Source organism: Heterodontus francisci, chromosome 7, assembly GCF_036365525.1.
Source record: "Heterodontus francisci isolate sHetFra1 chromosome 7, sHetFra1.hap1, whole genome shotgun sequence".
NCBI lineage: Eukaryota > Metazoa > Chordata > Chondrichthyes > Heterodontiformes > Heterodontidae > Heterodontus > Heterodontus francisci.
In genome coordinates, this window is record NC_090377.1 from 23,669,026 (window position 1) to 23,682,959 (window position 13,934).

General features: G+C 38.4%; 1 protein-coding gene across 5 annotated transcripts in view; it reads left to right on the forward strand.

Annotated features, from left to right (window-relative positions):
• Positions 1 to 12,531, forward strand: part of ptpn4a (protein tyrosine phosphatase non-receptor type 4a) — a 305,345-nt gene extending 292,814 nt beyond the window's left edge. For all 5 annotated transcript variants that reach the window (XM_068034879.1, XM_068034877.1, XM_068034878.1 and 2 more), the window contains 2 exons: positions 1,646 to 1,781; positions 7,471 to 12,531. In XM_068034879.1, the coding sequence (XP_067890980.1) occupies positions 1,646 to 1,781; positions 7,471 to 7,557 (223 nt within the window). In that variant the 3' untranslated portion in view covers positions 7,558 to 12,531. The remainder of the gene's footprint in view (positions 1 to 1,645; positions 1,782 to 7,470) is intronic.
• The last annotated feature ends 1,403 nt before the right edge of the window (positions 12,532 to 13,934 follow it).

The window sequence follows — 13,934 nt, forward strand, 5'->3', positions numbered from 1 at the left end:
AATCAACTGAAGTCCTCCTTCCTCATTCAGTGACTGCAGCTGGAAAATAGACTTGTGTCCTAACCAAGTGAGGTTAGGATCAAATAATGCTGTGATGACAGCCAATTCAACAATGGAAGACAACATTTTTCATGCTTAAAGAGTGGGCACTTCAAAGTACTAAGCAGACTGATCACCTGTGGAATTGTAGCATGGCATGAGATGGCATTATCAGGTGAGATGGGGTAGCAAAAATTGAAGAAGGCAAAGCAACAATGATAGGGGGCATGTCGTGTGGGGTGAAGGTTTACAGTATCAGCTTTGGTACTAACACCGGAAATTGTTTATGAAGAAGTGAGACTTGTTTAATGACATTCACTGCTGTTAGATTGAAGGCAGCTTTCCATCCAAAAAATATTAAGGAAAAGCAGAACTCGTTTGGCCTGCATCCCAAGAAGGAAATTACCTGGTTATAGGTGGCGCATCCATACTAATAGTCAGACCAGTTAATGATCTGAATGAGACCATTGTTTCAGTTCTAAATGTTGGCTGTGGAAATTAGAAATTGATGATGTCATCTGACAATCTATCACACAAGGCACTACTGGAGAAGAAAAGGAATACCGAATAAGTGGGGGATACCTAATTGGATTAAAGACCGTATAGAAGCCAGAAAACAGTAGGAGGCAGTTCCTCACTGATTGGAAGTGCTGTCCTGCGGAGTTCTGGAACCAATTTTGTTTCACTTTGTTCGTAGATGATTTGGATTTAGGGCTAGAGAGTTGTTCAAAATTTGCAGACAATACAAAAATAAGAGGAATCAAATAATTGAAGCTGCAGGGGGATGTTGATAGATGGAATGTACAAAAATTTGGCGGATGGAATTCTGTGTCAGTAAATGTGAGGTAATACATTTTGTTTTTATTTAAAAAGTGCTAATTTTACTTTGGGGTAAGCTAGGGGATGTGGAAGATCATAGTGATTTGAGGATTCAGGTTCACCAAATATTAATACCAGAACCTCAAATAGATAGACCATAAAAAGTGAAGTATTAAGATTTTAGGCGATGCAATGTAAATGTCATAATATAAGAAATAGAAGCTGGAATAGGCAGGTCTTTTACCTCAACTCTACCTTCCTGCGCAATCACCATTTCTCTTAGTACCCGAAAATCTAACAATCTCTGTCCTGAATATACTCAGTAACTGAGCATCCACAGGTTTCTGGGATAGAGAATTCCAAAGATTCACAACCCATTTAATGAAGTAATTTCTCCTCACCTCAGACCTATTATAATGGCGAATCTATACAAAACTTCAAGGCTGCTGTAGGAGTACTTTGGGCAGTTTTGGCCTCCATTATACAAAGGAAGTTAAACCACTAGATACTTTTACAGTGCAGATTCACTAAGATACTGCCTGGTATGAAGAAATACAAATATGGAAAAATAAAAGGCTGTTTTCATTAGAACAGAGGAAATTAACAGGTGGTTTGATGGATGTGTTTAAAACAGTCAGTTGAAATGGATCATTTCCGGTGAATGAGGGAACGTAGATATAAAATTAATTATAAGACATTTAAGATGGAGAGCAAGAGAAATTCTTTTTACACAGTAAATCAGGCTACGATTCTAATACAATTATTTGTACTCCACTGTGTTTTACAGTGCTGGGATAGGTCGGACTGGAGTTCTTATTACTATGGAGACAGCAATGTGTCTGATCGAGTGCAATCAACCAGTGTATCCTTTGGACATTGTGAGAACAATGCGAGACCAGAGAGCCATGATGATTCAAACACCAGTGAGTATTGATCACATTGTCTTCACTTGTCATCACAGTTGTCTCCACTGGAGCATTGAATTCAGGAAGTAGGATCAGATGGTTCTTTCATTAGTTCTGATTGAGTTGGTGCACTGCAGAAAATGAGTACTTAACACAATTTGTATCTAGATAATCATCACTTGGATTTTAGTGTAGAGCATGATATTGCTCCCTAATAGTCATAACAGGGATTCAAATGGTGTCTCATGTTTACAACCAGCATTGACTGTTCGAATCCCCTGATTATGTCACTTGTAATCTTCATTTCGCAGTTTGTTTTCAGGTAAATTATGCATTTCCCCTGCACTAAGCACAATTCTGCACCCAGGAGTTCAAGCAAGCAGCCAGACTTCTGCCCTCCATGAGAGTGCCCACTGAACATCTGTTAGTTTTCCCTCCTTTCCCTGTGAGTAATCACACAACCTTTTATTGTCCTACCCTGATGAAATAACTTAAATAATCTCAACCTCAAACTTTTGTGCACCAAACTAAAGCACAGATTGTGGAGCACTGATACATTTCATGAACAATTGTCAGTCCCTGTGCACCACTCGAATAATTGCTGGTCCTTCCCTGAAAATTAACCAATAAGCTCACCAGAACTTTCCCACCCCATCCCATTAATGAAGGCTAGGGCATAAATCTACAGAAATGCAGAACAGACCCATAGGCAATCCAAGTGGCTATTTCTCATGTGTGAGGCTAGACACTGTTTGATAGAGCTACCCGTCCATAGGCAAGCATCACTGCCGAAGGCCATTCTGTCCTTGCTCAGTGGCCACGCATAGTTCCGTCCAACAGAAATTGTTGAAAAGAAATTGGGAGACTAAGGGCAATTATGCTTTCAAATTGCGTAATCTGCCCTCAATTTCATCTTGCAAGTAGAAAAATTTACAGCAATCACATCTCATTCACAGATCTGTAATAAATGATTTTATAGCTTGAAAGCCATAACTGATTTTTGTACTTGCCTTGAGCTTGATAAATCATTTTATTTATAATGACTAATCAAACTCCTGTAATTCGGGCCTCTTTAGTATCCCCAATTTTAATCATTCCACCCTAGGCAGCCGTGCATTCAGCTCCCAATACCTGGAATTCCCTCCCTAAACCTCGCCACTCTGTACCTCTCTTTCCTCCTTTGAGGCCCTCCTTAAACCTACCTCTTTGACCAAGCTTTTGGTCATTTGCCCCAATATCATCTTACATGTCTCAGTGTCAAATTTTGTTTGGTAATGTTCCTGTGAAGTGCCTTGGGCGTTTACTTTGTGAAAGGCGCTATATGAATGCAAGTTGTTTTTATCCTCAATATTCCTTGTGAAAAACTGAGTCATTTATTTGTTGGAGTGCTGTAAGCTTTCTTTACTGGAACAGTAGCTTATCTCAATTTTAAAAGCTTTTGTTCACTGTTTAAGGATCACTGAAACTAAATTTGTGGCTGAGTTATGCAAATTATCACATAGAAGGACCAAAGTGATGGTTTCAGTAAATGCACTAGTCTCTTATTGGGATTCTTAAAATAGTCATTTGGAAAAGCGCACTGCTGTTTTCTACCCACATGAATAGTTTAACATAGCATTGAACTGTAAATAGCATTTCCTTTTAATTTATCCTTTATGCTAAGCAATATATATATATATATATATATATAGATCTATAAATTTAGCTGTTACGTTTGCATCAATTGTCTTTTGTTGATAATATGTCTGCTTTACCAATGTTTCCCACATCCCAAGAGCAAATCTTCAAAAATTAATTTGGGACCTTCATGTTCTTTGTAACTCAGTGCCATATTTACCATTGAGCGATTGGGAATGGGGACCATTGCTTTGTGTGTTGATCTTTACTCAACAAGGTGATTGTTGGTACTGGTGAGTTGCATTCTTGGCCACAAAGTCTATAATTGAGTTTTCTAGGTTAGTTTATGTAACATTGAATACATTTTCTCCTTTCCTGTCCCAATGTCCCTAAACTGACCCTCAAAAGAGTTGCTGCTACTGCACCAGTATGATATGAATCTAGAATACGGGACACGGTCTCAGGATAAGGCGTTGATCATTTAGGAGAAACTTTTTCACTGAAAGGGTTGTGATTCTTTGGAATTCTGTACCCTAGAGGGTTGTGGATGCTCCATCATTGGGTATATTTAAGGCTGAGATAGACAGATTTTTGGTCTCGGGGAAATCAAGGGATATGGGAAGGAAGGTGGAGTTGAGACAGAAAATCAGCCATGATTGTACTGAATGGCGGAGCAGGCTCAAGGGGCATATGGCTACTCCTGCTCCTACTTCTTATGTTCTTACATTTCTTTCCTATATTGACACCCTTTCCACACTGTTATTCATCTCAAATTGAGTAGTTTTTGCTCTGGCCCCAAATAAGCAAGTTTAAACTATATGCTGTATGCATTTTAAGTACAATTGTGTCCTAATTGGTATAAATCTAGTATGGCAAAATATTCAAAGCCCAGATTTGTACTTGAGTCAGGTTTCCAAGAATAATTGTAATTGTGCCTGAATTGGATATGTGTATTTGTACTAGACCTTTTATGTTCAGATATTAGTGTATTGTCATCAGACTGTATTTAGATTGTCAAGGCAGATCATTTTTTTATTCATTCACGGGACGTGGGTGTCACTGGCAAGGCCAGCATTTATTTCCCATCCCTATTTGCCCTTGAGACGATGGTGGTGAGCCACCTTGGAGAATACAGCTGAGTGGTTTACTAGTCAATTTCAGAGGACATTGCTGTGGGTCTAGAGTCACATTGGCCAGACCAGGTAAGGACGGCAGATTTCTTTCCCTAAAGGATATTCGTGAACCAGATGCATTTTGACGACAGTCCAGTAGTTTCATGGTCACCATTACTGAGACTAGCCTGGGGGGGTGGACGGAGAGGGAAGTGGGGGGTGGACGGAGAGGGAAGTGGGGGGTGGACGGAGAGGGAGAGTGCGAGAGAAGGGGAGACGGGAGGTGGGGGCAACAGAGAGAGAGAGTGAGGGGGGAGTGTCAGACAGAGAGAGAATGGGGATGGGGGGGTGGGCGACAGGCAGAGAGAGCGCGAGGGGGGCAACAGGCAGGGAGAGAACGAGGGGAGGGGGCTGGCACAGGCAGATAGAGACAGACAGAAAAAGAGAGGGGTCAGAGAGTGATCAAGGTCACCCCTGACAGATGGACATCTATCTGGAATACTCTGCATCGCTACAAGAATTCTGCGCACAGCTATTGACTACTTGTGCAAGCAAAAAAATGCCAGTTATCTTACTAAATCAGTGTCCAACATAGTGACAAGGAAGTAAGTCAATAAATTAATCTTCTCATTTAAAGCTTTTTCACAAAAATGTACATTTGTTGTTTTGATTAATAGTAAGATAAATTTTTAATGCCTTTATCTTTCCGAAATTGTCTCACCAACCCCTTATGTAAGACAAAAATTGTAATGTGGCCCCCAAAGCGAAAAGGTTGCACAACCCTTCTCTAGGTCATTATTCCAGGTCTCTATATTACTAGTTCAGTAACATAATCATTATTCTACCATACCTTAATGAAGCTCCAACTAGAACAGAAGAAAACATGATGTCTGCATCTTAAGTCTTTAAGAAAAAAGTGAAAAATGAGAGCATCTGAAAGTGCGTTTGCCTTTCTTTCACCACCCTCACCTCAAAAAAAAAAGTCTGTATATGGGATGGGGGAAATAAGTGAGATGCAACTTTTCTTATTTACAGCAGACAACTTGCTATTGCCCCAGGGAGCTGTTTCAAAGATAAGAGTTGTAGAAATGACTGGGAGCAATTCCAGAAAGACCTAGCAGTTCTCATCTGGGATCAGCCCGAGTTACCAAAAGTCAGTCCTGGCTTTTGAGAGACAGAATTACCACTGAATACTACACCGTTACAGAGTGTAAAGTAAACTTCTAAACTGTCTTCCAACATGGCTCAACATACATTTTAAATAAAGATTAACATGGATGACACTGCCACCTGGTGATATACAAGCTGTATGCACACAAGAACACAGCTTCAAATCTTAATTTTGCTATTTCTTCTTCGTTGTTTACTGCATTTTAACACTAGTTCTAGCTTAAGTTCACTCTTTCACATTTATTATAAATTGTGTTAGTTTCCCTGTATAACAATATGGGACACCTCCTTAGAGGAATATGAAGAGAGCCCCAAAAGAATACTGTTTTGAACAGCCAAAAAAAAAGCACCAATAATTTCTTTTCGCCTGAATGAAGTGGCATAACAGCCTGTCCTCAACAAAAGATCAGGGAGGTATTTTGGAAGGCAAGCCATCACATGGAAAGGAGGAGAGTTTAAGTTTAGCAACAGCTTTCATTTATATAGTGTCTTTAATGTCAAAATGTCCGGCCCTTCACAGACATGCAAGGACTGATGAGCACCAAGCCAAAGAAGGAGCTATTACGTAGAAACACAGAAAATAAGAGCAGGAGTTGTGCCGTTTGGCCCTTCGGGCCTGCTCTGCCATTCAAAAAAGATCATGGCTAATTGTCTAATTCAGTACCCTGTTCCTACTTTCTCCCTATATCCCTTGATCCCTTTGGCATTAAGAAATATATCTATCTCCTTGAATATATTTAATGACTTGGCCTCCACTGCCTTCTGCAGTAGAGAATTTCACAGGTTCACCACCCTCTGAGTGAAGAAACTTCTCCCCATCTTGGTTCTAAATGGCATACCCTGTATCCTGAGACTGTGACCCCTTGTTCTGGACTCCCCAGCTATCGGGAACATCCTCCCTGCATCTACCCTGTCTAGTCCTGTTAGAATTTTATAGGTTTGCATGAGATCCCCTCTCATTCTTTTAAACTCGAGTGCATATAGGCCTAGTCAACCCAATCTCTTCTCATACGTCAATCCTGCCATCCCAGGAATCAGCCTAGTAAATCATCTTTGCACTCCCTCCATGGCAGAACATCCTTCAAAGAGGTGGATTTTAAGGGGGAGAAGGAGCAGGAGGTGGAGTGGCTTACAAATAAAGTTCCAGAACAACAACTGTAGCGAGCTGAAGGCAGAGCTGCCAGTGGTGCGGGTATGAACAAGACTCTAGCAACAGAGGAACAGAGTTGTGGTGGGGGAGGTTAGTTTTTTGGTTGGAGGAGGTTGTAAAGTCAGCTCAGGGCCAAATTGAATGCCAAGATTTCAGACGACCTGGTTCAGCTTAAGACTGTGATCAGGGAGGGGAATGAAATTGATGCTAAAAGTACTGAGTTTGTTGTGGAGGCTGAAGACTATGATTTTGGTCTTCCCAGTGTTTAACTGCAGGAAATTGACTCGTCCAAGATTGGATTTCAATCAACCAGTCTGACAACGCAGATAGTGAGAGGGTTACAAAAAATGATGGAGAGGTAGTGCTGGATGTAATCAGGATACATATGGAAGCTGATCCCATCTCTGCAGATGATGTTGCCAAAGTCCAGCATGTAGATATGGAAGAGAATGGGCCAGGATAAATTATTGGGGGATTCCAGAGGTAATGGGTGGAAAGATTCTGCTGTGCAAGTTACTGAATTAGAGTAGTGGTGTAATTTAATGATGAAATTCAAACATTTTGTTCGAGACTTCTATGAAATAGATTGCATTCTCTTGAGTGTGAATTTATTGAAAATAAGCAACTAAACTTTTCCTTCCTATCTTCCTTCCTGCAGAGTCAATACAAGTTTGTTTGCGAAGCTATTATGAGGGTGTACGAAGAAGGCATTGTGAAACCATTGCAGTCAACACTGTACAATTAGCTAAGGATAAGGCCTTTGCTTGAAACTGATTTGCTGGGAACGTTTACAGTGTCATAATGTGCTTGCACAACATGCTGCCCTGATGTGAGTTTGAAGATTGAAAGATCAGCAAACTGGAGCATGGACTATGAGAACCTAAGCACTGTTGCACTTTATGTTCAAAAAAAAATAATAGTTTCTGTGTGTGATCATACTGACGACAATTATGATCACAGTTGCCATCAGTTCTGAAATGCCGTGTCCTCTGCTCTGGTTTTGTTCAGGGAAATCGTCGGTTTTTGGATTTTTCTGTAGTGCCAAAAGGGAGATCTACCTACATGACTTTTCCCTCACCAGCTTATGAATTTGTCCTCGTCCTTGCTGGTTTAACTGAGGGAGTTTATTCAAAAGGACCACTTTTAATAGTATACATTTTCTGTTCATGAGATTGACTTAACCATCTTTACTTGACCCTTTGTGGAGGCATCCATGAACTTGAAAGTGTGTGCTGCAGTAGAATTACTGTTTGTTTTTATTAACAAGTGTTTTCACGCTGCCTTTTGACTAACATGCAGATAAAACTCTCATCTCTAGATTGTGTTCTTTAATGTAGATTATAATTAAAATTAAGGTTCAGTGAGCACTTATTAGTCAAATTGATCCAAATTGTCTCACTTTCAGATTTTGATGTGCAGCTGTTTAACCTATGATGAACCTACAGCAGTCACTCAGTACATATTGTCCTCTGTTCCCTGATCTAAGAGCTTACCTTTTTCCTGCACTTATGTGCCAATGTTTCCAAATTAGCATGGACAGGAAGAATTTTTCTTTTTTATATATATCATTTACAGATAAAATAAGTGTGGTAATTTTTCCCAGTGAAGTCCAACCAACAGTTAGATCTACAGTGATTTCTGGGCTTGACTGACTAATCATTAGAGCCTAAAATGTAAATAATTCTTATAGGAAATTTAGCCTTAACCACCCATTCCCATGTTAGAATCTGGGTGCTGTTTACTGGTTAGCTACATTACACATTGGCTAGGACAATCTACTCCAAAGACTTGAATTCATATCCAGCCCAGGTGGTGAAATTTTATTTGACTTGTCTTTAAGTCCCACCAAATATATTAAGCTCTCCTTCTCCGCAAGTCTGATCCTGCAGTGAACCGTGCCATGGGGAAACGTGTGCCTGCAGTTTTTTTTATAATTGGTTTCCTAGGCACTTGGTGATGGGTGCATACCGCCCCTATCGGTGCCACATATAAGCTTGCCTCACTGTATACTATTTTAGTTTACTTCAGTTATCAGCACTAGTCTGGTACCCAAAGAACTACACAGGAGAGGTGCGGTAGGATAATTTTTATGGTAAGACACTAAATCCAAGTACTGGGAGGAACAAAGCACAAATAGAAGCGTGTAATGATAGCTAATTTACAAAATGCATGTATGTTCCAGTTTTGGTGGTCAGTATTCCAGCAATCACTTGCAGAGCTCTTTACTCCATTCATTAGGATCAGTAAACGTAGACTCACTGCTCACATCCTAATCATGCCTCTTTTTTGGAGGGGAGAGCTTCAGGTCGTGGAAAAAGAAACCATTGATATTGTCAGGCACAGGGAATAGCAAAAATATGCTGCCTGTGAATGATTAAAATGAAACTTAGGAAATATATTTGCTAAAGTAGGTAGGATATGAAAGATCTGCACAAAATGTTAGTTTTATGATACTGGAACCCGTGTTAATAAATTATGTATTCTGCACAGAACTAGGAAGACATTAAATAGAAATTCTTAATAGTTTAGTTTAATTCAACACGCCACTACTTTTCACACACTGTTAAATCTCTCACACATTTTAGTTTAAAAAACCTTAATGACATAAAGTAAAAAGTAAGACACTTAATTTTCTTTATAAAAATGAATATATATTTTTTGACTGCAGGATCAAGGAGATTGAGACCTCTAAAAGCAAAAACACTCAGTGAACAGTATGAATCCTGTTGTAACCAAACTTTTGCCAGAGAATAAAAATGGATGAGTGACTGTTTAATTTATCCCTGTCTAAATATCTGCACATCTGTACTCGTGTGTATTAACGTGTTGTACCCTGTGCAGCTGTAAATAATGCTGTCAAGTTGAATGCCATTCATACCATCAGTGAAATGCAATCCCATTCCCCTGGTCAGGATTGGTAAAGCAAGTAAGCAATTGGGATAGTGAGAACCAAGGGTTAAGCTACGCACAACCAATAATTGATAGTAATGAACCTCATTTACTTCCCTTTTATTTCCTTTGGTCTCCTTGGTTGTGCATAACTGCAGTGTTATTTTTATTAGATTTACCTTGAAGAAGGAGGCATGTGAATTGGTCCATTTTATTCTGTCATGCTGTATAATGAACGTGAATGTATCTATCAACCATGCAAAATTGCAAGCGGTAGAGTAATGACTGTTGGATTTTAAGGATAAATATTTTTCATACCATTTGTATAAAAAAAAAATAAAAATTAAAAAGTTTGTAACATTTCCATTTAAAAAAAAATTGCAGGTTATAAAGTGTTTAAATTGTAAATAAGAGCAATACTATTGAGACTCAGTTCAGTGCCAATTCACATTGTACAGGTTGATTTCTCTATTGCTTACTGACTGTAATTATGCAGGTTTAGTGTTTGGATTGTTTTCATTGTGTTTAGAAATTTGAAAGTATTTTGCAAATTTCCATTTCAGAAGTCATATTAAGGGCACTTTATATTACAATATACTACTGACTGAATCATCAAGTGAGTTGATTTCATACATAGATGCTAAGCCTAAACGTCTTTGCTTTGTGTATGGAGCTTTTAAGAATGCACACTGGTTGATTTGATTTATCTTTGGATTGGGCTGTTGGATTAAGGAAGTTTTTTAAACAAAAATGCATCTGCCTAAGCTACTATCTACACTTTTAATATTTGATACCAAACAGTGATAGTCTATCATTTCAAGACTGTACCCAATGTTCAAATTCTAAGGTTCTCACAGCTAATATGAAACATTTCAGTGTAATTTGAAAGCTTTGTCATTTCATCATAATTTGGGGCCAGTAATGCCCATCAGCTAGTATTCAACACCAATCTTTCTGCTCAAAATCCTATCTGGTTTCTGCCCTTTATTCTAAACATAAGTGCAGCTGTGGATCAGGCCATTTGATTGGGCACAAGGTTAATGTATATTTTTACAATGTTTTTTAAAATACAATATATTGCAGAACTAATCTAAATTTAGTTCGTGTTATTGTTTTTAGTGGCAGAACTTCTTAAAAAAAAATTACATCTTAGCAACAGAGGATTTATAATATGTGCCCATGCCTGGGCTTCTACGTATAAAGTAAGAAAATAACAATGTGGGTGGGGAGGGAATCTCTAATGCAGGGTTTAAAATGAACGAGTCTTTTGCCATTGTGGACAACTTATTTACTGGAATGGACTATTTGAGTTTGATTAATAGGAGAATGATTTATTTGAAATGTGCTCTTAGAGCCCCTGTAAAAGGTTTTAAATTATAACAAAGACTAGTGATGCTGCCCAGTATTGAATGCATACCGAAAGGTTTAAGTAAATGATTGAGGACAGCTTTTCCCATTGTGACAGATCGCATAAAATAAAGTTTGAGTCATTCCTCCTGCTGTGATTTATCTAGCAATTGACACAAGACGCTCCAAAGTACATAAAAGGTGAAGGGGAATGAATACTTTCTCGGTCTATTTTACATCTCATAAATATGTAATTAATTTATTTGATTTTATTATGTGTAATCTTTAACCTTCAAAAGTGTTGTAATTAAAAATAATTCCAGGATGACCAATTGTGATAAAGCTGCAAATTAATGATGTAATAAATATGCATAATACTGTCAATTGTATGCTTTTTTTCTAAATGAAAGTGAAACCTTGTGCCTGATCCTGCAATCTGAACTGTACATGTTTTTATAATCTTCAGTAAAATCTTCTATTTGCAATTTTTATGACAGATTTAATTTGGTTTTTTTTTTGCTGCTTTCAAACTGCCTAAAAGTACTGTTGGTACTGTATATATTTAATTAAGGAATAAAAGCAGAAAATTCTGGAAATGCTCAAATCAGGCACCATCTGTGAAGCGAGAGACTGCGTTAACATCTCGGGTTGGTGACCTTTCGTCAGAACCTTCATCAGTTCTGACGAAAGGTCATCGACCTGAAACATTAACTGAATTTCTCTCTCCACGGACACTGACCTGCTGAATGTTTCCAGCATTTTCTGTTTTTATTTCAGATTTCCAGCACCCGTGGTATTTTGCTTTTGAATTAAGGAATGCTTGTTTTCCTTTTTATTGGCTTTTTTGCCTTCACTTGAATTTTATTAACACTGGATAAAATGTGAAAAGGAGTTGAGCTTTTACAGTTTCTTACTGTATGCTTTAAGAAGGCCTTATTCATTTCAGTTTTCAGAAGTAGCTAATGATGCCTTTATTGCTGATGCCCAACAAATAAAACTAGTTTGTGAAATATCAGCTAAAGGATTGACTGCAGTACCAACATCATAAAGCGATCAGTCACACGGGGTGGGGTGGAATTAAAAATATTCTATGTCTGACTCGCTCCCTTCTAAATTTTTTGTGGATATGTATTTAATTTCACTTGACCAGAATTGTCTCGTTTGGGTACAAACTTCATAATTTACTTGTGGCTCTTAATTGCTCTGTTACAAAAATACAGAAAATGAGCTTACGTAATTTAAAGTGTAGCACCTGTGAGCTTATTTTTGGAGGAGCAGCTGTAACTATATGTACTTAAATTTTAATAATTTTGTAAAACAAACTCTTAAAATTTCAGTTTTAGCTGGTACTTGCATTCTTTTGATTCAAGAAATATTCTTCTGTACATTTTAATGAGGTTTGATTTGATCCTGTACATAGTGACCCAGTTGCAGCATGTACAGTTAATCTAATGCTTTGTTTATAAACAGTAAAAACTTGGTTTTAACAGCAATCTGCAGTTCTGTTGCTTTTTTTTTCAGCTGGCTATTACCTGTGTCTTCTGTTGTTTCTGCATTGTGGATAATCTGTGGAAGGGAAAGAGAAGATAAGGACTACACTTTAGGTAGAGTGTGGCATCATTGGCTAAAGGAGTTTTAGTTTGTTTTAAAATGAATTGAAATATTGGACAATAAGCATGACATGACTAGAAATATACATTTTGGTAGGGATAAATTGGTTCCCTTCCTTTTCTCATCAGAAACCAGATCCTGAAGGGCCTTGCCATTATTTAAGGAAGTATCTTGGTATAAATGCAGCTTAAAGAAGAAATTATAACTGACCTTTGTTCTTGCTTTTGAATCGTCATCAAACATCGAAAAGATGCAATTCTTCCATTTCCAGAAGAGAAAATTTTTGGCATAAGTAGAACTACTTGAGAATCTCAGGGGAATATATATGATGCATTTTATTGCACCAATTAAGCACTTAAGCTTTCAACAGTTCAAGAGTTTTGTTATGAGGTACAAGTTAAAAGAACAGACCTTGTGAAATGACGACTGCACATGCATTTCTGTTACAAATATTGGATATCCTCTCTGGTTCTGCATCATTGGCTACTCACGTAACAGACTTTGCATCCCTGCAGTCTAGAGTACTTCTGTTGCCCTGTATCTAGTGAGATTATATTTTTTTCCTGGGAATTGCACTGGATACTTTTGCTTGCCATGCACCATCATGTGTGTGTTAGAATGATTGAACTTATTCTGTACTGAGAGATTCTGTCAGCTTGTCATGCCTGTGCCAGATCTTTGAAAGAGCTGTCTACTTCAGTCCCACACCATGCCTTATTCCCATTTAATCCTCAAGTGCATGACCAGTTGCCATTTGAAACTTCCTGTGGAATCTGCTTCCATTAACCTTTCAGGTTGTGCATTCTAGATGTTAACCCTCTGTGGGGAGGTGGGAAATAAAATCTCCTGTTTTCTACTCCAGTTCTTTGGCCAGAGATTTTAAATCTTTGTTAGTGACCTACTTGCCAGTTTTTCCCTATTTGCTCTATGAAAACTCATAATTTTGAATACCTTTATTCGGTCTCCCCTAATCTCTGCTCTTTGGAGAAGCTGGAATTGTTCTCATTCCTGGTATCATTCTAGTAAACCTGTGTACTCTCGAGGCCTTGGGATCCTTCCTAAGGTGTAGTGCCCAGAATTGTCCACAATACTCCTTCTGAGACCTAACTAATGATTTGTAAAGGTTTAGCATGACTTCTGTGATTTTGCATCCTGTGCCCCCTTTACAAAGCCATGTAACACCTACACTTTCTTAACTGCCTCATCAACTTTCCCTGCTATCACAGAATTGTTACAGCACAGAAGCCATTTGGCCCATCGTGTCTGCGTTGGCTC